The sequence below is a fragment of the Cinclus cinclus genome, chromosome 22 (genome assembly GCF_963662255.1).
Source record: "Cinclus cinclus chromosome 22, bCinCin1.1, whole genome shotgun sequence".
Classification (NCBI taxonomy): Eukaryota; Metazoa; Chordata; class Aves; order Passeriformes; family Cinclidae; genus Cinclus; species Cinclus cinclus.
Genome location: NC_085067.1, coordinates 1,153,925 through 1,176,573, shown reverse-complemented (window position 1 = coordinate 1,176,573; position 22,649 = coordinate 1,153,925). Strand labels below are relative to the sequence as shown.

At 55.2% G+C, this 22,649-nt stretch overlaps 2 protein-coding genes across 2 annotated transcripts; both read left to right on the top strand.

Moving 5' to 3' along the window:
• Positions 1–274: 274 nt before the first annotated feature.
• Positions 275–6,459, top strand: CUEDC1 (CUE domain containing 1). Its single transcript, XM_062507134.1, has 10 exons — positions 275–565; positions 1,050–1,177; positions 1,974–2,091; positions 3,367–3,550; positions 4,068–4,151; positions 4,901–4,990; positions 5,323–5,416; positions 5,569–5,627; positions 5,943–6,013; positions 6,217–6,459. Exons 1-9 carry the CDS (start codon positions 275–277, stop codon positions 6,008–6,010), a joined length of 1,116 nt encoding a protein of 371 aa, XP_062363118.1. The 3' UTR covers positions 6,011–6,013; positions 6,217–6,459.
• Positions 6,460–10,610: 4,151 nt separating this feature from the next.
• Positions 10,611–13,489, top strand: MRPS23 (mitochondrial ribosomal protein S23). The gene is made up of 5 exons (XM_062507037.1): positions 10,611–10,695; positions 10,797–10,964; positions 12,280–12,357; positions 12,469–12,592; positions 13,084–13,489. The coding sequence occupies exons 1-5, from the start codon at positions 10,643–10,645 to the stop codon at positions 13,240–13,242; spliced, it is 582 nt and encodes a 193-aa protein (XP_062363021.1). The 5' UTR covers positions 10,611–10,642; the 3' UTR covers positions 13,243–13,489.
• Positions 13,490–22,649: the final 9,160 nt, after the last annotated feature.

The following is a 22,649-nucleotide window of genomic DNA, read 5'->3' as shown; positions in this document are numbered from 1 at the left end:
GGCCCGCTGCAGGGATGGCTCAGTCCCAGCAGGATGCAGTGGGATGGGTGGAACGGAACAGAATGTCAGGGTGACTTTGTCCCCTGGGTGACTTTGTCCCGTGTCCCCTGTGCAGGTGGGAGGATGCAGCCGTGCGCCGGGGGCTGACGCGCGGGGCCGCCGGCCGCGGGGAACGGGACCCCCGCCGCCCACCCATGGTCCCGGCTGGCAGCCGGGGCAGCCCCCCGTGAGGAGGGGCACGGGCACAGCACCGAGCCCCCGCAGCCGCCCCGCCATGACGAGCCTCTTCCGTCGGAGCAGCAGCAACGGCGGCTCCCGCGGCGGCTCCTCCGCCCAGGAGCTCAACAACAGCCGCCCCACCAGGCAGGTGAGACGCCTGGAGTTCAACCAGGCCATGGAGGACTTCAAGACCATGTTCCCCAACATGGACTACGACATCATCGAGTGCGTCCTGAGAGCCAACAACGGCGCCGTGGACGCCACCATCGACCAGCTCCTGCAGATGAACCTGGACGGCAGCGGCTGTGACGACAGCTCCGACTCGGAGGACAGCATCCCCCCCGAGGTAACCTGACTGGGGGTCTCCTCTCTGGGCTCTGGCTTCCACAGCTGGGTCGTCGTGAGTGGGCACCTCAGTCTCATCCTGCCCCCTCCTGCCTGGGCATGGTGTTACTCAACTGCTGCAGGCTGGCAGAGGTTTGGGTGCCTGGATCAGCTTGGCTGATGCACCAAAGATTGGCATGGGCAGTGCTTTAGGCTCAAGGCAAGTGCTCTCCCCTCTCTCCCTCACCCCAAAACCCAGCAGAGACCCTTCTGCTGCAGCCAGAGAGACTCCGTGTGCACCCAAGGAGAGGCTCACCCACCCTCTGCCCTTGAAACAGTACCTCCAAACTCCACCAAAACCCCCCTGGTTCAGGAGGTCCAGTGTCAGCAGGTTGCCCCATGTCTCTGCAGCAGCATTCAGCCCGTGCCATCCCTGTTTTGCTGCTGCACGTAGAGCCCTGGCTCACTGGGGAGCATTTCCCTCACCCCATCTTCTCACCCTGCAGATCTTGGAGCGGACCCTGGAGCCGGACAGCTCGGATGAGGAGCCCCCTCCCGTGTACTCCCCTCCTGCCTACGAGAGCCAAGTGCTGGGCAGCCACTACCCCCGTGTCCCACCTACCCCCCCACCCAGGTGAGCCCCAACCCCGCACAGTTCCTGCTCCTGGGGCACGCTGGGCCAGCACACGGGGCTCAGGCTGGCCCTGGCATGGCTGTCTGGCCCTGTTCCTTAAAGGGTCGAGTGAGACAAAGCCAAGGGAAATGAATGAAGCTCACAGCTGACTCAGAAATCCCTGTGAGGGTTTAAAACATGAACAGCTGAGGGGCTGGAAAGCTGCTCCGGCAGCAGCATGTGGAATGGCAAAAATCAGCTCCTGGGGGTGAGGAGCACTCGCCTCTGCTGGAAGACACCAGGTGCTGGGCAGCCAGGCCCTGTGCTGGCTCCTCACCCCACACCTTGGCTGGCTCTCGCCTGTAGGTGTGGGGCTGTGGGACAACAAGTGTGAACCCCAGGCACCTCTGTGCCAGCCCTGCCCCCTCTGCAGGCTGGGTATGACATCTGGTGAAAGACATTTGTCAGCTTTGTGGGCAAATCCCTGCAGTGCTGGGGCTCCCCCGGGCTGGTTTTATGGAGTCCAAGTAAAACAGGGAGGAGAAGGAAAACCCAGCATGCAGAGTTGCAGGGCAAGGCTTGAAATGCAGCTCCCAGAGATTCCAAACACTCTAGGAAAGCCTTCCACTCTCCAGAGCTGATGCTAACGCTGCAGGTTCAGGGATGTGCTGGTGTTTCATTGTTTCCAGCACTGCTGGTGGAGCTGTGCTGGCTCTGCTGTGCCAGGCACTGCTGTGCCAGGCCCTGTGCCGTGCTGACATGGATGGTGTTGGTGGGTTTCTCCTCACCAAAGGTGCTGGCTGTGCTTGTCCTGCAGGACGGACGTGCCCGGCCCTGGCAGCACCGGGCACTACAGGAACTGGAACCCGCCACTCCTGGGCAACCTCCCCGAGGATTTCCTGCGCATCCTGCCCCAGCAGACAGCCAGCACACAGGTGAGGCTTGGCCACCCCTTCCAGCCCATGGAACACCATCGCAGTCCTCAGCCCCCCTGAGCTTGCGGCATCAGCACGCTGGAAGCATCTGGGTACCAGGTGTGCACTAAACCGAAAGTTTTGGAGCGTGTCCTGTTCAAGAGACTGAAGTGGGCAAGGTCTGAAAGAGATCTCAGCAAAGCTTTGATGTATTTCCTGCTGTTATCCTAGTGATTAGTGCCAGAAATGCCACTTGTCATAAGCACCTAATATTTTTAATTCTTTGAAAAACTTTCCTGCTGCTGTGGTGGGGAACAGCAGGACCAGTAATGCTCCTAAGGGCAGCAGCACTGCCAGGGCACTTGAGTGCTGCTGCAGTAGAATTTGGGTGGGAAACCTAGTGCAAGCCAGAGGATTTGCCCCTGGGAAGTCAGAGTCCATGTGTACTCCATGGTTGTTTTAAGCATCCACCTCATCTCCAGGCATGCCACAATTTGGGGCATCCCTCGGCCCTTTGCTAACACAGGAACTCCTAAATGGATCCAGCACCCTCCTGGCATGGTGAGGGACTGGGGGGGGCTACAGGCACTCTGATCCTCCCTCGCGTTTCATTTCCAAAGGCAGCCCACCACATTTTCATGAATGATTGCCCTGCAAGTTGAGCTTCACGGGCTCTATTACCTTTCTGGGAATAGGAACGTGCCAATTCATTTGGGCTCAGGGGGAGGAGAGGAGCAGCTGCCCTTTTCTTTCCCCAGTAATTGTGTGCTTTTGCTTTTTATGGTTCTCTGGGAGCAGCTACAAATCAGATAAATATTGTAGGCAGGGATGAGGCTGCTGCAGCATGCGGCTGTGCTGCTCCCCAGGTGTGAGCTGTGACGTGCCTTGTGCAGGGGTGTTTGTCAGCAGGACAGACTCTGCTCTCTAGAGATGGGAGAGAGACCCTTCTCGTGCCTGCACACCAGGTTCTGCTATGGCACAACCCTGTGATTTAAAGTTAAAAATCTATGCCAGCCTGTGCTCTGCGAAAGGAGCTCCAAAAGGTTCCCATGTGGGATATCCGTCCCCTCTGCCCTGTCGCCCTTCCCAAGGGGCAGTGATACCCTGTTCCCCCTTTGTCCCTTTTGCCCTGGGCTGTTGGGTAGAGGAGGGAGAGACCCTTCTGGGGAGCAGCAGTCAGTGGCCACCGGGGCTTGGGGGAGTAACAGAGGGACAAAAGGGCGAGCTCAGCCCGAGGTGCTGCTGCAGGGACCCCTGAGAGCACCACCCAGCCTGTGCCACGTTTGCCTCTCGCAGGGCTCCCACGGCTGCCGACAGCCCGTGCCACGGGGGCTGGTCCCGCGGGGCCAGGGCTCCCTGGAGCAGGAACGGCGCTGGAAGCAGTACCTGGAGGATGAGCGCATCGCCCTCTTCCTGCAGAACGAGGAGTTCATGAAGGAGCTCCAGAGGAACCGGGATTTCCTTCTCGCCCTGGAGAGAGGTGAAAAGGGCCTTCAGAAACTTCTGCTTTTTTGGGTTTGTGCCCTGCTGTGACACTGGCTGCTGGCAGCATTGCCCTGCCCGTAGGATCAGGGCTTGTGCCAGTACAGGATGTGGCCAAGCTGCGGGCTCCTGGTCTGAGCTGCCCCTGGTGGGCTGCTCCCTGCACTCCTGCTCTCCTCCTCCTGCCCACCCCTCTGCACCATCTCTGGCAGAATCCATAACAAGGAACTTTGGAAATGCCCTCTGAGCCCTCCCCAGCCATGTCCCTGGTGCTTTGCAGAGTCCTGGCAGGAAAACCACGGGTGTGCTCATGGTGTGCTTGTGGTGGGTGGGCAGTTCCTCTGCTGCTGCGGGCTCCCATTGAAGTGCTTGCGGTCGCTGTGCTGAAGCAAAGCCCCAGCTCCCTCCCTTGCCACCAGCCTGTCCCTCGAGGGCTGTGAGGGGAGAGGAGAGCAGAGCCATGTGCTCTGCCTCGAGGGTCTGATCGAGCGTGTGCTGCACTTTTTGTTTTTCAGATCGATTGAAATATGAGTCAAAAAAATCCAAGTCGACCAGTGTTGCTGTCAGCAACGACTTTGGTTTCTCCTCCGTATTATCAGGTAACTTTCAAGACACGTTGTCTCTCCACAGCAGGATCCCCTACAGCCCCTGCATTCCCATCCCCCTGCCCAGCTGCCCCCAAAGTGTCTGTGGCTGATCTTTCTCTGCTGCCCTCCCAGCACAGGACAGGAGCTGGTGGGTCATGGGGATGGGTGCTCCTGCCCTTCCCACATTTAAGTGTTCCTGCATCCTGCCTCCATCCATGCATCCCTGCCCTCCCGTGCCTGGGCTGGAGCAGAATTGTGCCTGGAGGCATAATGACTGTTCCCGGGTAATCCTGATTAACCTCGGAGCAGAGCAGCTGCCCAGAGTCAGAATTAGAGCTGGTGTCTGTCGATGGCCCCACACGGGGCTGGGTGAGCCTGGGCAGCCTGGCAGGGCTCCAGCTGGTCTCACAGACCTGGCAAACAGGGACATGGTTCTGGGGGTTTCTGCTTCCCTGACCGAGCTGGGCTTGCTCCTGATCCACTGGGTAGCACAGTCCAATACCCAGAGCTCAGTCAGAGCTTGGGGAAATTTGGGGCTGCTGACCCTGGAGGGAGGTGCTGGTGCTGGGACTGAGCACGGTGAGGGTGTGCTGCCAGCCCAGTCCCAGGGCTTGTGGTTGCCCATCCAGAGACAGCCCCATGTGCCAGCGCCCCGCTTTTGCCCAGCTCTGCCCTTTGCTGGTGCTGGTTTTGGGTGATGGAAGCAATTTGTCCCCCCTCAGCAGGCCCGCAGTCCCAGTGAGCAGGTGTTTGCCTTGCAGGTGATGTGGCTCCCTCTGTAACCAGCGAGGCCGGCGGGGCCGTGTCCGACGATGCCTTATTCCGAGACAAACTCAAACACATGGGAAAATGTGAGTCGGTGTGCAGGGCCTGTGCTGGCAGCCTGGCAGGGATGGAGGGGAGCTGGGAGTGGGGTGTGCAGGGGGAGATGACAGCAATACCTGGCACTCTCCCAAACTCATCCTTTCTCCGAGCAGTCACAGCCTGCTTTTCCCACCACTAGCTGGACCTCCCACCAGTGTCCAGGATGTCCCTGTCTCCCTTTCTGAGTCTGGCAAACCCAGGGCATCACTACAGGGTGTTGGCTCTCACACACCTGGCCCTGCCCCTCTCCTTCCCACTGCCCGTGGCAGCTTTGGGAAGGGTTTTGGGGTGAGACCCTCACCCAGCTGCTTCCTTCCAGCCACACGCAAGAAGCTGTTCGAACTCGCCAGAGCCTTCTCCGAGAAGACAAAGATGAGGAAATCAAAAAGAAAACACTTGTTGAAGCACCAAGTGTATCCTGAAAGGGGCTGTGGGGCAGGGGGGGGCCTCGCTCAGGTGCTCCTGGGGGCTCCCCAAGGGCACCTTTGTGGCTGGAATGAGAGCTGGGAAGGGTGACTGGTGCCATCCTGGCGCCACAACTGGTTTTCCTTAGCAGAGGGTGCAGGATGGGGACAGCAGCTTCCACAGCAAATCTTCTCGATGACGTGGAAGGACATGCATATGGTAAGGAATGCTGTGCCAGGCTGTGCTGGGTGTACTGTGCTCGGCATGGCTGAGTCCCCTGGCCCCACATCACCCCAGGGCTGGCTCAGGTGTGAACGCCTGGCAGAAATACCCCTGTGGGCCAAAAACCTCCATCCAGTGTTACCAGGTGTGTTCTGGTAGCACCTCCACAGGTCCCCCTGGGAATTCTCTTTGAGCAAGGAAACCCTGCCCTGGGGAAAGCTGGGCTGCCTCCCCCTGGGGGAGCTGGGGCCGTGGTGCAGCAGTGCCCTGGCGTGGAGGTGGCTACAGCCCCCACCTGCCTTTGCCTTTCAGATGAAGATTTCCAAGGAAGGCGGCAGCAGCTCCGGGAGGAGGAGGAGACTCCGAAGGAAGGGCAGTAAACGGTGAGAGGATGGATGATCACTTCAGTGTGAATGGCCCAGCCTGGCTGCAGGAGGGTCCACGCGCTTTAGGGTCTGTCCAGAGCGTGCCTGGGTGGGGAAAAGCCTCATCAGTGGCCACGGTGCCATGGCTGGGACAGCCCCGGGTGCTGGCACTGTGTGGCTGAGCCTGAGCTGTTCTCTTTCCCCTCTTCCCCTCCTTGCAGGTCCCAGCACTGGGGTTTCTTGCTGGCACAGGACGTGCCCGAGGCTTCATCAGGAGATGGCTGAAAAAGGAAAAACCCACCCAACAGATCACCCAGATTTTGGCTGTTCCCCCTCTGCTGCTGTACTCCTCTGAAGTACAAAGTATCGAAGTGAGGCACAATGTTTTCTTACCGGTGGTTTGAAAACAACTTTTCCTATCCAGCAAATCAGCCAAAAAGGAAAAGAAAAAAAAAAAAAAGGAAAAAAAAAAAAAAAAAGGCGGGCAGCTGCTGCAAGCGGAACCAGCGAGCTCAGGCTGGGGAGGAGCAGCCCTGCCTCAGGAAGGAGGGATGAAATCAGCGGTACTAATGAGGATCCATTCGCACGTGGGGTCGGCTTGGCCGGAGCACTCCTGAACATATCTGTAGTGGTGATGTAACTTCACTCTGCGCACACCGGGACAAAATCCACGTGAGAAAGGGAAGCTAACAGCCGTTGTCTATTATTGCTAGGAGTAATGAGCAGAGATTCAGATCAGGTAATAGTCAAATAATATAAATTGTTTATAAAGGAAAGGCCTTTTCCTAGGCGTTTCACTTTGAATTAAACCTTTGCCTTCGGCATTGCTACAACTGCCTTGAAGTTGGGAAGCTTTGTGCTGCTGCGGGGCAGCACCAAGGGCTGGATTTCACACCGGTTTAACCCTTACTGATGGAGCAGGACACATCCCACCGGGTGTGGGGTGCTGGGGGTGGTCCTGGAGTCTGGGAGCTCCAGGGATGCCCCCGCTGTAGGTAAGAGGCAAAGCCCAAGCCAGGGGCTGGCAGGGCTGGCGGAGGTGTTCTCAGCACTGAGAGTTTGTACCAGGGCTTGGGGGCACTGCTGGGTTTGGTGTGGGGCAGGAGCAGAGCCCCTTCCTTGTGCCCAGAGCGCCTGAATCCTGCAGCCCTCGGAGATGCTGTCAGGCTAAAAATAATTACACAAACAAAATCCTTCGCTGCGTAAGTAACGAGTGACGAGCGTAAAGTCAGAATTTGCTCCCGCCAGCACATTTTCTTCTCCTCTGTCGGCACAACGCTCCCTGCCAAATGCAGGAGGTGGCTCTAGACGTGCCTGTTTCACTCTCTGGCTCCCGCCAACCAGCACAAATGTTGCAGGATTGGAGCTGTGAAGGCGGCAGACGCAGAAGCCTCAGCCATCAAACACTCACGCAACTGTTTTCCCTGCCTCTCCGCAGCAGCGTTTGGTAACAAAAGTCCCCCTTGCAGGCGCTGGCTCCCGGCAGGCTCCTCTTCAATCCCAACGGAGCCCGCGTGCCTTTGAAGTGGACGCCAAGATTTCCTCCCCCGGCAGCACTGCAGCTGCTGCACCTGTTGAGCGCTGCTGTCGTCCCCTCCAGCCGTGGTGGGGATCAGGGGCATCCCGTGAGCTTCACTTTCTCCTGGTTCCTGGCCAGGGCCGGGGCTGCTTCCAGGTGTCTGGGGCTGCAGGCTCTGGCTGATGTCTCCGTAGCACAAAGATCGCCCGCAGCACCAGTGCTCAGACAAATTCTGGGGTGCCAGGACAGGATGCAGTGGGCTGGGAGCACCCTGGGGTGCCAGCAAGCTTTGAGTTCCTAAAATCAAAGCAGCAGAATTCCTACCCCCACCCAGCCCATACCAGTTTTGGTGTCCTCTCCTTTGCTTTTGAAGCATTGAAGAGCATGTCCTGAGTCATGGCAGCACAGTGATAGGTTAGGAGTACCCCAAGCCACGCTGGCTGTCCCACACCGAGGGCAGCACCCCTGATCCTGGTGGTGTGCACAACTGTCAGGAGGTGCTGCAAGGGAAAGAATGCCCCAGGCTGCTCTGCCCTGCCCAGGGTAGGATGTGGGTCTGGAGGAGCACCTGGCTCAGGGAGCAAGGGGCTAAGGGTGAATCAGGGAACGGAAAATCCTTTAGTCCCTGGGTGGGACTTCCATTCTGAGAGTGCTGAAGAGAAGGAGGGGCTGCTTCCCTGCCCTCTGCTGGCCCTGGGGGCCGTAGGAGGCTGCTGTTACTCCTTCCCAGTCCAAAGCAGCTCTGCATATTTGGAAGAAAATCAAACTTGGAAGTGGATCAGCTCGTCACCATTCCAGCGCCTCTTGTCTACCAAGATGCAGTCCCAGCGAATTTTCCATGAGCGCAGGAAGCACCAGTGGGCAGGAAGGGAATTCTGTTCTCTCAGAGCACGAGGTGCTGGCAGAAGGGCTGGGCTGGCCCGTGCAGGGTTTGGGGATGGGCTGGGTCATGCCGTGGCTGCAGGGATGGGTTGAGCTTTCCTGGGGAGTCTGGCACAGGGCCATGGGTCGGTCCTGCTGCACTGCTGATCTCAGCAGCAGCCAGGGCAGAGAGGGGACACTGTCCTTCCTCTCAGGCTGCTCCTTAAGTGACTTGTCACCTCTGTAACCCAGCCAAGGTGTGCTGGTGGAGCAGTCCCGGGCCAGCAAGGAAGGGTGGCCAGGGGCTGTGAGCTGGGCAGGGGAGAGCTGGGTGCCAGTGCCCAGCCCTGCTGGGGTCCTGCACCAAGAGCACCGTGGCCACCCAGGCCTGCCACAGGGCCCTGGGCACGGTTTGGCCACCACCACCACCCAACAAGTTGCCCTTAAACATCCAAGGCCAGGCACAACCTGTGGGTGATGTCACTCTGTAGCCGTGTCAAAAGATCTTGGAGGCACAAAGCATCATTTTAATGGGGATGCAGAGGGGTTGATTTTGTGTCCTGTAAAAAACAAAAAGTCAGGTCTAAGGAGTGGAAAGGCCACAAACAAGGCTTGGGAGCCAAAATGCATTTCTTACATAAAAAATGTACAATTTTCAGTGATGTTTGTATCATTTCTCTAAAAAAGGGTTTCAAAAGAACAAAACAAACCGATCTGTGATGTTTGTGAGTGTGGCTATTTTAGAATTTATTTCCATAAGTGATTTTTTCTTAAAGATGATGAATAGTAATTCCTATAATAAAGTCCTGTTGTACTCTTAACACTATATTTTTTTAACACTCTATGTTTTTCCAGTCTTTACAGGGGGAAGAAGAAAGAAAGAGGGCTGGGGAGGGAAGGGGAAGCTCTAGCCCAGCTCCCTGCTGTGACACTCAGATGCAAACACACCAAATCTGCCCTAGTTTGCTCCTGATGGGACTGAATTAATGTCCAGTTATTTCCTCAAGAAACCAATGACCCATCCCTGGGGAAGCAACCCGGGGAGCACACGGAGAATCCCCATCACTTGCAGGGATAGCACAGAATCCACCTGTCCTGCCCAGCTATCCGGGGGCAGCTTGCATTTCCTGGTAGGGTCGGCGCTTTCCAGCCTCACATGTGGCTCAGAAACCTTCCCTGTGAAAGAAAAGCCTGAAAAAACTCAAGGCGTTCTTGCCTTAAATGTCAAAAGCACCAAAAGGCTGGAGAAAGCCCGGCTGCTGCCTTGGGAATTGCAGAGCCCAGGACCTGCCCAAACCTTGGAGCAGCTCCAGCTGCTCCGTTTGGAATTCCTTTCCTGCACAGGGACAGGGTTTTTGCCTTCCAAGCAGCGTTTTAAGGAAAGCAACAGCTGAGAACAGCCCGGGGCTGGCTGGGGATGGGGCTGGAGATGTCCGAGGCCAGGGATAGCTGCTGGCTGCCAGCCTGCCCTGCAAATGTACGGAAATGTACTGCCCCCTTCCTTCCTACTGCCAGGCTGCGACATGGAAGCAGGGATGAGTATTCCTTGCCCGCAGCTCATTCCCAATCTAAGGGCTGCACCTAGTGACCAGGAAAGGTTGCGGGAAGGGGTTCACACAGCACCTGGCTGGATTTCATAAAAATCCATTTTATAAACAGAGGTTAAAAACCACACAGTGTGGTCCTGTGGGTGGTCACTCTTGTCTGCTGGGGCTGCCCAGGGTGGGATCCGACCATGGGGCTGCCCCCGGATAGGGCTGGTGCTGATCCCAGTGTACACTGGCGCTGATCCCTCTGTCCCCTGGTGCTGATCCCACTGTCCCCTCTCCATCCGGGCGAGACCCAGCCCCAATAGGCGCTGAACTTGATGAACCTGGAGGTCTTTTCCAACCCTAATAGCTCCCTGACGAGAATCACCGAGGCTGCCCGGGCTCCAGCTCGGGATACCCCGCGGTTCTGCCACAGGGCACCAGCAGCCAGCAGGAGACGAGGCTCCCACGAGCCCCGGAACTGCCGGTGCTGCCCGGGCTGGCTCTGAGGGCGCCGCGCCACACCCGAGCCGGGTCCCGTCTGTCGCGACAGCGCGAAACTGATGGGGGCGATGCGGCTCGGCCGTCGGCTGGCGCTGCCTGGACACCTGCGCCCGCCGCCGCTCGACACTCGGCCGCGCGCCCTGCCGCCCGCTCCGTGCCCGCCTCACTTCCGGCCCCATTTCCGGTTCCGGTTCCGCGCGTGGGGCGGCCCCGGGCCCGTCCGGCGGTGCCGCCATGGCCGCCATGGCCGGGAGCCGCACGCAGAAGATCGGCAGCGTGTTCAGCCGGTGCGGGGCAGGCGGGTTCAAGCGGGGCGAGGGCTGAAGGTCCCGGTTCTCCCGTGAGCGCGGCCCCCTGAGCCTTCCCCGCCGTCGCTTGTCTCCCGCAGGACGCGGAACCTGGTGCGCATCGGGCTGCTGGAGAAGCCGCTGTGGCTGGACGTGTACGCCGCGTTCCCTCCGCTGCGGGAGCCCGTGTACCGACTGCCGCGGCAGCGCCGTGGCACTGCCCGCGACCCCATCGCTCCCATCTTCTACCGGGAGGACACCGTGCGAGCGTGAGTGCGGCCCGGGCACGGCGCTGGGCCCCGGCACACCGGGACGGCACCTGCCGTGTCCCCTCAGTGCCGTGTCCCCTCAGTGCCGTGTCCCTTCACTGCCGTGTCCCCTCACTGCCGTGTCCCCTCACTGCCGTGTCCCTTCACTGCCGTGTCCCTTCACTGCCGTGTCCCCTCAGTGCCGTGTCCCCTCAATGCCGTGTCCCCTCACTGCCGTGTCCCTTCACTGCCGTGTCCCTTCACTGCCGTGTCCCTTCACTGCCGTGTCCCTTCACTGCCGTGTCCCCTCAATGCCGTGTCCCCTCAATGCCGTGTCCCCTCAGTGCCGTGTCCCTTCACTGCCGTGTCCCCTCATTGCCGTGTCCCCTCAATGCCGTGTCCCCTCAGTGCCGTGTCCCTTCACTGCCGTGTCCCCTCACTGCCGTGTCCCCTCACTGCCGTGTCCCCTCACTGCCGTGTCCCCTCACTGCCGTGTCCCTTCACTGCCGTGTCCCTTCACTGCCGTGTCCCCTCAATGCCGTGTCCCCTCAATGCCGTGTCCCCTCAGTGCCGTGTCCCTTCACTGCCGTGTCCCCTCAGTGCCGGTCCCTTCATCTGCCGTGTCCCCTCACTGCCGTGTCCCTTCACTGCCGTGTCCCTTCACTGCCGTGTCCCTTCACTGCCGTGTCCCTTCAATGCCGTGTCCCTTCACTGCCGTGTCCCCTCAGTGCCGTGTCCCCTCACTGCCGTGTCCCTTCACTGCCGTGTCCCTTCAATGCCGTGTCCCTTCACTGCCGTGTCCCCTCAGTGCCGTGTCCCCTCACTGCCGTGTCCCTTCACTGCCGTGTCCCCCCAGTGCCGTGTCCCCTCAGTGCCGTGTCCCCTCAGTGCCGTGTCCCTCCCGAGAATGCTCCTAAAGCCGCCGCCAGCCTTTGCTGCTTGGTTTGTGGTTTTTGGAATAAATAACGGGGTTTTTATGCATAAATTAGAGATGGGTTTATGAATAACTAGGAGTGCTGCTTTTTATTAATTAATTCGGGGTGAATTTCATGAATAAATGGCGTGCTTTTTATTAATATATCAGGGTGAATTTTATGAATAAATTGGGTGCTTTTTTATTAATAAATTGGGGTGGGTTTTGTTAATAAATAGGGGTGCTTTTATGAATAAATCGGGTGGGTTTTATTAATAAATAGGAGTGATTTTTATTAATAAGTTGGGACTTTTTTAATAAATAGGGGTGCTTTTTATTAATAACTCGGGGTGAGCTTTATGAATAAATAAGGGTGGGTTTATAAATACCTGCAGAATCTAAACTGTTTCCTTTTCTGAGCAGGAGGTTTTACCAAATTTATGGCAATGGCCCCAAACCTTTCGACCTGACACAGTTAAACTTCAAATCTACTTGCCAGAGGTAAGATGGTAATTAAACCAGGAATATTTCTGAGTGTGCCCCTTTCTCCTCTTCAGTCAGTGATCCAGAATGTTACTTGTGAATGTTCAAAAAGGAAATTTTTCAATCTAGGTTTGTTGAGAAGTACAATGAGCTGAAGGAAGAAGGGAAAATTGAAGAGGAGAAATTGTTTGAAGAAACAGGAAAAGCCCTTTTAGCCAGTGGGATCATTTTACAGAGGAGAGGAGTAGATAAAGTGAGTATTGAATAATCACAGAGATACTTGGCTGGTGGATTGAGAGAACTCCACTCCCAGGCCCTTAATGCTGGGGTGGTCTGAACTAAATCCTCAGCAAAGCAGTCACACACCTGATGGTCTTAAAATGTCAGTGCTGTGCAGAGAAACCTTTCCTCTTGGCCATGGTTAAGGGACTTGTGGGTCAGAAAATACATTTTTCTGGTGATGAAATTGAATAATCATTCAAACAATCCATGGTTTATCTGTATAAAGCATTTGTAACTTTGTGTATTTGTTGTTGTATCTTGAATTTTTCCACTTTTTAGCTGGAGGTCAGCAGCTTGTCTGAAGATGTCCTGCCATGGTGACACCCTGTTGTGCCTCTATAATAACCTCAGCATGAATTAAACTGTTTTTGGACACGCAGAGGGCTATTGCTCTCCTCTGTCACTTTTCAGAAGCTTTTTCCACCCTGTTTCATGTGATTTTTTTTCTGTCCTTCCCTGCAGATGGCTCAGCAGGAGCAGCAGGGTGCTGGATCCAGGGATCCTGCCTTGCAGCTGCAGCTCCAAACTGTGCTGGAGGACCTGCAGGAGAAGAGGAAGGACAGGCAGGAGCAGCCACCAGAGCTGGCAGGGACACAGAAGGAGAACCCCTGTCCCTCCTGACAGCCCTGCTGAGCTGTGTCACCTGCCAGGAGCCAAGCTCCAGCCCTCTTTTGGGACATTTCCCTGAGGGAGCAGGATCCTGGTGCCTTCCATGTGACACATGTTCCCCTCTGTCCAGCTCCACATTGATAAAGTCACAGATAATCTTATTTTTTTTGAAAAGGTTCACGACTGTATTCTGAAACTGAGTTGGAAAATACCGAGTGTAAAAATGGAAAATTAAAAACATTTTCTTTAAAAACTGGAAGTTCTGCCTGTTCAGGTGTCTCGTTTGCAGTAGTGAAGATGTTTCCTGCTGGGGGAATGGAAGATCCTGTTTGATGTATTCCAGCAGCTGTCTGAAGTGTCATCTTTTTATAGTTGATTGAGGAAAGTGCTATTTATAGAATGTTATAATGTGCTCTTCCCATTCCATCATTTGCTTAAATCCAGAGTGGGATGAGGCATGGCAGTACCAGAAAATTGGGAGCTTTGCAGCATTTTAGTGACTCCTGATGGAATTAGTCACCTTTGAGGTGTGAAAATGAGATGTTCCAGCTGTTTGCTGAGAGAAAAGTAACACAGTTTAGGAAGCAGTCACTGGCAATCTGGCATGGCAAAAAAATAACAGCCAGTCTTCCTGGGATTAGGAGGGAGTTCTTCCTGTGCCTGCAAATCCAGTGGCTGACTGAGCTTTCATTAAACATTTTGGCTTAGGCTATGTGAAAAACGAACAGTTTGTTTTGTCTCTTTTATTTTGTTTGCTAATTGTTAAAATCCCAGACTGCCACCACCCCTCACTAGCAGGTGTAAAAGATGTCTGACCTCCCTCCCTGTCCAGTTCAGTGCTGCAGGAAAGCTCAGTGGCAGTGAAAAGCAGGGTGTAAAAATGCCTGTGATTTGGTTTTTGTGCCTTGGTTCACAGCAGAATTACTCAGTTATCCTTAGAAGGGCAAACTTTATTCCCAGTTCTGCTCTTGTAGCTGCAGAGGAGCACAGGGTTTTACAAAGAGCAAAAATCCCTCTGTTTTAGCACTGATCCATGTCCAGATTGAGCAATAAACACCAAATTTAGAGCCCCCCCCAGAGCCTTGGGATGTGCCCTGAAGGAGTCACTGTGCAGAGCAGGTGAGCAGAGAGTTGGAATTGGTTTTATTTTGTGTTGAAAAAAGTCACAGAGGGTGGCTCTGGGGGCAGATCCCTCCCAGCTGGACCAACCTTCCTAATTGGGCTCACCTTGGATTTGCCCTGGGCACACCTGTGGGGCTTTTCCTCCCTTGGAACAGCTGGGAAGGTGATGGTGATCAGCTGCAGGTCATTAATTACCATGGCCACAGTGTGCCCACAGGTGAGAGGTTTTTGGGATGATTGCCTCGTGCCCAGGGAGCCAAACCAAGGGCAGGAAGGCTGGGATTGGGTTTGTGGCTCTGGGAGGGTGTAGGGGTGTTCCACACCCTGCCCGAGCAGTTTGTGCTTCCCTGCCCTGTGCACCCCCGGTCCTGAGGCAGGTACGTGGATGAACGTGCGGGAGAACCTGGAAATCTGTGCGGGACCTCTGCTTCGGTGGAGGGGAGAGAACAGGAATCGTGTCTCGGTGTGAATGTGGGAATTCTGTGCTGGAAGCTGCTGGGGCAGGGGCAGGCTCTGGGTGATGCAGAAGCGGTTGGAGCGTTCAGCGCCGTGGATTTGTTGTGTTCGGTGGGCGACGGGGACCCCACGGGGTAAGGGACGCGATCCCGCAGCATTTTTGGTGCGGGATAAAACCAGTTAAACCAGTGAGTTCGAACAGCGTTTGATGGGTGCGTTTGCCGGGCTGGGAGGGCGATGCTGATGCTGTAACTAAGGGAATTTAGTGAATAAACCCTGGGAAGCAGCCGGCGGGGGGGATGTTTGAGGAGATCCGAGGGGTCCCGCAGCCCCCGGTCCCCCGGCGCTTCCCGCTAGGTGGGAGCCGCGCTCCGCGCTCGGTACCGGGCGAGGCTGCGGCCGCTCCCCGGCCCTGCCCGGGACCGTGCGGGCACAGCAACCCCCCCCCCAGGGCTCCCCAGGCCTGCTGCCACACCGAGCTGGCCCCGGAAAATCATCTGGAAAGGCATCGCGGCTCCCGTGGGTGGCAGCGGGGGCATTGCGGAGACGGAGTGGAGAGCCCCGGCGAGCGGGGATTCCTGTCCTAGGGAAGGCAAAGGCTCCTCCCGGCATTTCCAGGGTTGTCACCCTGTCCCAAGGCTGGCTCCTGCGGTCCGGTAGCGTCCCCGCAGCTGGCAGAGCCTCGGCTGCCACCGAAACTCTCGTTCCTTGCCTCGCTATCCCGGAGCAGCCGTGGGAGCTTTCCTGGGATAAATTCCCGACTTTCCTCCGCGGGGCGAGCGCTGACAGGGGCAGCTCCTGTCGCTGATTGCCGGCACGTTCTAAGTGGCAGTGAATGCCCAAGTACCGGGTACACGGAGCCCAAATTCCTGTGCCGCCTTCCCCAGCTCTGCCAGCCGGGCTGAAAGTTTCCCGAGGCCAGTCCCTAAAAATGTGGGTTTCACCTGAGAGTTTTGGGTGCAGAGCTGCCTGCCCCGTGGCAGAACGCTGGTGCAGTGGGTGACTGGAGCAATCTTTAGGGATGATGCAGCATTCCTCAGACCGATGTTTTCCCAAACAGTGCCAGTGCAGGAGGTGTCCTGCTGGAACAAACACCTCCAGCCCCACAGCCCAGGGCTGCAGGGCCAGGCTCTGAGCTCGGGCACTGTTTTAACCCACAGGCAGCTGCTCCCAGAGCTCTGCTCAGCCCCTTCACGTGTTTCTGGGCCATAGATTATCTGCTGGTATGTGTTGAGGGCAGGGGAACTAAGGATTTAATAGGATCAGGTCTAATGTCTGGAGCAACCAAAATAATTTATCAGCTTTGCTGGAAAGAGAGGTGATCTGACCTTGCCAATGCCAAGCTTCACCAAGGCAGATAATAAAGGGTTTAATGTTTAGAGAACATGGCTCCAAATAAGATATAAGATTGTTGGTGTTGCCATTGTGAAATCCTCTGGGATTTGCCTCTGCCCAGCCCTGGCTGCCCACACGCATTTGGTCTTCAAACCTGCCCTGTTTTGAGCTTTGGAATATTGCAGAAATCGGTATCTGATAGGCAAATGGATGTGGAATCAGAGCAGGGTGCTGGCTCTGATGTGCTGTGGTTCCACACTGGAGAGGGGATGGCAGTGTCAGTTCTGCCACCTGCCTGGTTCTGGTTCTAAACTGGGGATTTTTTATGTATTGGGATTGGTGCTCTTTGCATTGTTTTGCTTCTGCAGGACCAGCACTGTCCATGGCACAGTAACTCCTGGCCCAGGAGCTCTGAGATGTGCAAGGGGCAGGGCAGGAGCAGCAGGAGGGTCACAGCAAACCAGTGAGAGCAGCAGGCAGAGCTCAGCAGCTGCTGCTGTTTTACCAGTAAATGTTCAGTCCTGGCAGGACCTGACCCCCTTGTTGGTCAGTTCTGACCCAGTGACAGCAGCCACGGCCAGGTCAGCCGGAGGGACTGAGTCCCTGAAGGATCCCTGCTGCGGGGTGAGCTCACTCTTGGGCACAGCAGTGTGTTCAATGAACGTTTTGACAACTGACAATTTAATGAACGTTTTGAACATCGCAGGAAGGCCGGGCTGTGTCGTGTTCCAGCGAGGGGGTGCCTTGGAGCACCAGGGCTTTGCTGGCAGAAAGGGGAGTGCTGCCCCAAGAAACTCCTGCAGCCCCATCCCCAGGGGCTCTGGCTCCCCGGGGCCAGTGTCAGTCCCTCAGAGCTGGTCACTCCCCGGCTGCCGACCCGAGCCAGGGATTTGAAATGTGCCCCAGGCTCAGCGGTGATTTGGGATGTCTGTCCCCCACTGCTTGGAGGCCTGGAGCATCAGCTCTGCTGAGGGGTCCCTGCAGGAGCCCGGTGCTCTGCTGCCCTTGGCTCTGTCTGTCCCTGTGCTGCTGCTGCCTCCCTGCATATTGCAAGCTCATTCTGATGTGCGCTAATGCTATTATCCTCCTGAAATTGAAATCAAGTCTGAACCTATAATGTTTCACTGGGAGGGAATTGGGGTTATATATTCCTGTGTACAGCAGCATTCTATTTCAGTCATAGCATTTAATTATGATTGGTGTGTTAGTGCCCACCAGAGCATAACAAATTGTCATTATGTTATTCTGCTGAGTCTAATTTAATTGGCAAGTTGTCACAAAAGCAATTATCCATCATTTATTTTGTTGCCATAACCACATCTTGGAGAGCACCTGCTGTCTGAAGTGGAAAGGCTCGGCAGTCTCTTGGTCCTGGATTTCTTCCACTTGTCTGACACAAAGACACCGTTTCCTCCTCTTATTTAAAAATATGCTCCTGGTTTAGCAGCGTGGGCTGGGGATGCCGGAGGAAATGCTCTGTGTGGGTAGAGCCCTGCTGGGACATCCCGAAGCTGCTGTGACCCATGTTCCCTCTGGAGACCTTGGGGCCAGCCCAGGGCAGTGTCTGGGGGTGGTGTTCAGGTGTGGGAGTCTCTCCTCACTTCTGGAGAGCTGGGATGAACCAAGGAGAGAAAGGAAAGCTTGAAATTAGACATTCTCTGCCCGGAGGAAATAACACTATTGGCTTCTTGCGAATAATTCTGGGGGGAAATGGAGAGGGAAAGAAGCCCCTGAACTGCTGGTATTTGTTTTTTGGTGTCTGCCCAGAGGTGTTTGGAAGAGCAGAAGGGCTGCAGGTGCTCAGCCCTGGCACTCGGAACCCGGCTCATTCTGGAGCTGCTCAGTTAAGGAACAAACACCCCAAGTTTGACATTAGCAGTGTCCATGACCAGCCTGGCTCTGGAGGGCAGGGACAGCACGGGGCACCCTGGCTCACCTCTGCTCTCCTGGCTGCCATTCCCTCGCTCCCAGAGCCGCAGGAATCCATCCCAGTGCCAGCAACCTGGGCTGCTCTCCACCGAGCAGGTTTCAGATAAGGCATCTGGGCTCCCGGAGAGATTAGGAGGCTGGCCAGGGAAGATTAGTGATTCCTTACAATCCAACAGGCAAAGCAATATCAGACTTCCCGAGCCCAACCTCAAACTGCTGATTTTCTCCTTCCTGAGGTGGCACGTGGCTGTGACCTGTTCACTTCTGAGATTTTTGGAGATTGCATCCCAAAATCCTGCAAGGCTAATGCAGACTCATGAACTCAAAGCCTGTGACTCACTGTGATAAATGAGTAAATAAATGAAAATCTGTTCTGATGTCTGTATTTCTGTGAGTTACTCCCCTCCCCGCCCTGTCTGTAATCTCTTCCCCTCTGGTAGTTCTGATTAGCTGCTAATGAGGAAAGATGATTTTGTAGTTAAAGCAGAGTGAGGGTTTTGTTCCTAGTTCTGCTTTTTTTTTTTTTTTTAAATTTTCCCTTCCGTGCCTTGATTTCCTAATCTGTGGGCCCAGACACTGCTGATTTAAGAAGGATGGTGTGAAGTTAAATTAATCCATATTTGCAAACCAATTTGTTTCAAAGGGAGGGGTACAGTGACTTGCAAAGGAGGAATCATAAATTTTCCCTCTCGGTGTTCCCGCTGGGACTGAAGAGGAGCACTGTCCTTGTCTCATGTCCCAGCAGTGACAACCTGGTGTTGGCCAAGCTCCTTGCTCACAGTCACCAGGAGAAGGTCTGGGGGTGTGCAGGTGTCCCTGCTGTGCTTCTCTGGTCACTTCTCAGGGCTGGGGCTTGTCCCTTTTCCCTGGGCTGGTTGTCATTCAGTCCCCTGGGAGCTGCTGGGTGCAGGGTTGAACCTGCAGTGATGCCAGCAGATATTTGCGTGTCTGATTTATGGGTGGGATTCCCCGGGATGGAGGAGGCATCGTGAGGCTGTTGAGTGTGATAAATAACTCATTGCAATGTATTATTTAGCAAATTATAATGAAAAGCAGAAAATACACAGAGGGGAGCAGACAAATGCATTTCCCAGCTGGCAACTTACTGATGGTTTAGAGCCAGGAAACTGATATTTAGGAGGGTTTGGGAATTTCCATGGCTTCCCCTACAGATACATCACCTTTCTGCAGATGCCTTTATGGGATGCCCTGCTGCTGGCTTTGATCCTGGGGGAGAAATTCACCCCAGGAGCCGGGGACAGGAGTGAACCCGAACTCTGTGACCAAGGCACCACCAGAGCTGTTACCCAGCAGGGAAATCCCCTGGATTCCCTCGACCCTGCAGCTCCTGCCCGCTGGCAGGACGGTCCCAAAGCAGCGAGTTTGTGCTGGGAGTGAGGCAGGAGCGAGCTGAGCTCCGGAGCATCCACCGGGCATCCCTGCATCCCTGCGCGGGGACAGCGGGGGTCTCATCCCGGCTTTCCTGGGCAGTGTTTTCCCGGCTCTGTGGCTCTGCAGATTGCCGAGCAGAGAGCTCTGGGCTCTCCGTGGTGCTGCCGGTGGCACCAGGGGGTGCTGCCTGATCGCGCTCGGTGCTGCCGCTGCCACCGGCGCAGCAGCCAGAAGGTGACACAGATTTACCTGTTGGCTCGCTATACTAGTATTATTATTATTATTATTGCTATTATTATTATTGCTATTATTATTATTGCTATTATTATTATTGCTATTATTATTATTAATTTCAGTTGGATCACTCGCATCACCTCTCCCAGCCGTACAGTGCTGTTGGGGTGGGTGTTTTTTTTGTTTTTTTTTTGTTTGTTTTTTTGTTTGTTTGTTTTGGGTGGGTTTCCCGTGGCAGCGTGCGATGCTCTCTCTGCTCCTTGCTGTTGAGATATTGGAAAATCTGCGTTTTAGCGGGGAGGGGGGGAGCTCATCCCTGTGTGGATGACCTCTGCCTGCTGGCCTGGGACCAGGACAGAGCTTCTGGCTGGCACAGACCCCTCCACCGGGGCCATCCCGGGTGGGCACAGCTGTGCCTTGGGTCTGTCCCACGCGTTTTTCCAGCCGACCTGGAGATGCTTTGGCAGGAGCCAGCGCGGGGTTTGGGCACTGAACTTCCAGCCTGAGGCTTCCAAGGTCCCCTTTGGGCCGGAGCCTTGGGATAAACGCGATCCCTGGATTGCCAGGTCCGGCTTTATCGGCAGCACTGATAGTGTACAGAGAGGAGAAGATAAGAGACGTGCAGAGAACTTGACTGGGTGACTAAGATAAATTTACTGTACTACAGGAAATCGAAATGTGAAATAAAGATCTCAAACAACTGAAATATTTAAAAAGATACAGAAGTTGTGAGCCATTCCGAGCGAGCCGGCTCCCGCCGGGACCGGCCCTTATCAATCCATCACCGGCCTGGTGGAATTTTATAAAAGATAATAGGGTGGAGGGAGAATTGAAATAGAAACTATCCATTACCGGCGCCTGAATGACAGCTTCTCTGTGCAAAGTAAGATCATAATTAACAGCGGAGAGACTTGAAAGTTTTCTGCTTTCTGCTGCTGCTTGTTTTCCTTCCTGGCACTAGGTGGGCACATGGGGAGCCCTGGGGGGAATTTCTGTCCTGCCACAGCCTCTTCTCCAAGTACTTCTCGTGTGCCTTTATCGTGGGGCTCTCCAAAACAGCAGCTTTCAAAAAATGTGCTTAGTTTTGCAATTCCTTGGGTTAAAAAGTTTACTTGAGCTCCACCTTTTGCTGCTAAGGGCTCTTTATTTTCTCCAGCCCCCAAAAAAATACAGCCAAGATGACCAGCCCTGCTCTGTGGGGCACTGGGAGGGTTGGAAAAGTAAATAATTTCTTATTAGCCCCTTTTTTTGCTCTGCTCCAACCCCAGTTTGCAATTTCTCATTATTAAATCCTCATGAGCATCCTCAGGAGCCAGGTTGTGTTCCCTGCCTTTAAAATGTCCTTCAAAGGAGAAACATTCGGCTCAAAACGTTTCCCAATGTTTTTCCTCCTGGCTCATTTAATTTGGAAGCAGCGGCAGGAGTGCTGCTGCCATTACACCCAATATTTAGGAATGTGAAATTGCAACACGAGGTGAGGAATTAGTGGAGCACTTGGAGTTGCAATAAGTGTAGATTGGGTGGATTGGGATGCTGGGAAGCTGCGAGCAGGCATGGGAAGCCTGACAGGGAAATCATCTATAAAGGCTAATGCAAGGCAGAGAAAGGGAATAGCAAACCTCAGGCTCGTGATGCTGGGAAGGAAATCATCCTAATTTGCTTGTGTTTAGTAACCCGAGACATAATTAATGACATGAGAAGGGACATTGGAAGAAATGTGGCTTGTGGTGTTTTGCAGGGGTCTATCTCTGTGTGTGCTACAGATCCTCCAGCTGGAGCCTGGGCTCCAGAACCTGCTGCACGTTTGGTCAGCACCCAGAGCAAACTGAGTCTTCACCTTCCTGGGGCTCTGCCTCCCCTCTGGTGTCACAGGAGTTCCGAGGGGGTCAGGTAGATCAGTGAGAGGAAGCTGGGTCAGTCTGTGACCTTGGGTCCCCCCTTCCAGGGGGAATCCAGACAGTTCCAGAGGGTTGGAACTTGGTGATCTTTACTGTCCCTTTCAACCCAAACCAGTCTGTGGTTCTGTGACCTTGAAACAGAGCAGGGAAGGGGTCCCAGCCTGTCTGGTGCTCCAGGAGGTGATGTGTGAACACAGCCCCACCATCTGCCCGTGGCTCAGAGGGCCCAACAGGTTCTCATGCCAAACGCTGGAATTGGCTCGTTTCTGAGATGAGATGACTTTAAAACGCCCAAGGTGGAGGAAATGGATACATCATTATCGTTATCTTCATCCCTGCCATCACCCCAGCACTGTGCTCCAGGACTGAGGGGTCAGTACAGATGTGTGGGGAGCTGCTGAGCTGCCCGGTGCCCTTCAGGTTTGGAAATGGGGCAAACAGAGCTGGGGCTGCTCGGGCACCTTAACTGGTTAATTGGGTGGTAACCTTTGCGTTAACTTCAGAAAATCTTGGGCTGTGTGGATGCACAGAGCATCCCCTGGGCTCAAGGAACTTGGTCTGGGGGAGATGCGGGGGCACGTCCCACCCAAAAACTTGTGTCTCCCCTAAATTGTACTTCCCAAAATGTGTCTGGTTCAGCTCTGCTTTGCAGCAGAGCCGGGGCCGGGCAGGGAGAGCCCCGTTCCCCCCAGTGCTGAGCTGGGGTTCAGCTTTCTGGTTTTGGAGGGCAGGGCTGGGGCTCCCCCGGGGGTGCAGCCCTGGAATCAATCCCAGCACCGCCAGATTGCCTTGTCCGTTCCAATGATCTTTAACTCCGTTTTTCCCCGAGCAATCAGAAGCATTTTCTCTTCGTCCAGGTGGTCTCTTCCCATTTTGCTCTCTGCAGTCCCAGCACCCAGGGCAGTCACATCTCATCACGCCTTCTCTCAAGCCATTTGTACCTCCAGCTTTTTTTCTGTTGCCATCAATTTGGTGGCAGCCTCTCCCCCCGTGCCCACCTCAGCTTCTCTGGGGATGAAGCTCAACCTTCAGAGCCTCAGCAGGAGCAAAATG

Bases quoted from the DNA above. Each gene is read 5' to 3' on its own strand.
- MRPS23 (XM_062507037.1), top strand. From the start codon at position 10,643: ATGGCCGCCATGGCCGGGAGCCGCACGCAGAAGATCGGCAGCGTGTTC. The intron at 10,965-12,279 runs GTGAGTGCGGCC...TTTTCTGAGCAG, and splicing joins CGGGAGGACACCGTGCGAGC to GAGGTTTTACCAAATTTATG. The intron at 12,593-13,083 runs GTGAGTATTGAA...CCTTCCCTGCAG, and splicing joins AGAGGAGAGGAGTAGATAAA to ATGGCTCAGCAGGAGCAGCA.
- CUEDC1 (XM_062507134.1), top strand. From the start codon at position 275: ATGACGAGCCTCTTCCGTCGGAGCAGCAGCAACGGCGGCTCCCGCGGC. The intron at 1,178-1,973 runs GTGAGCCCCAAC...CTTGTCCTGCAG, and splicing joins CCACCTACCCCCCCACCCAG to GACGGACGTGCCCGGCCCTG. The intron at 5,417-5,568 runs GTATCCTGAAAG...CAGAGGGTGCAG, and splicing joins CACTTGTTGAAGCACCAAGT to GATGGGGACAGCAGCTTCCA.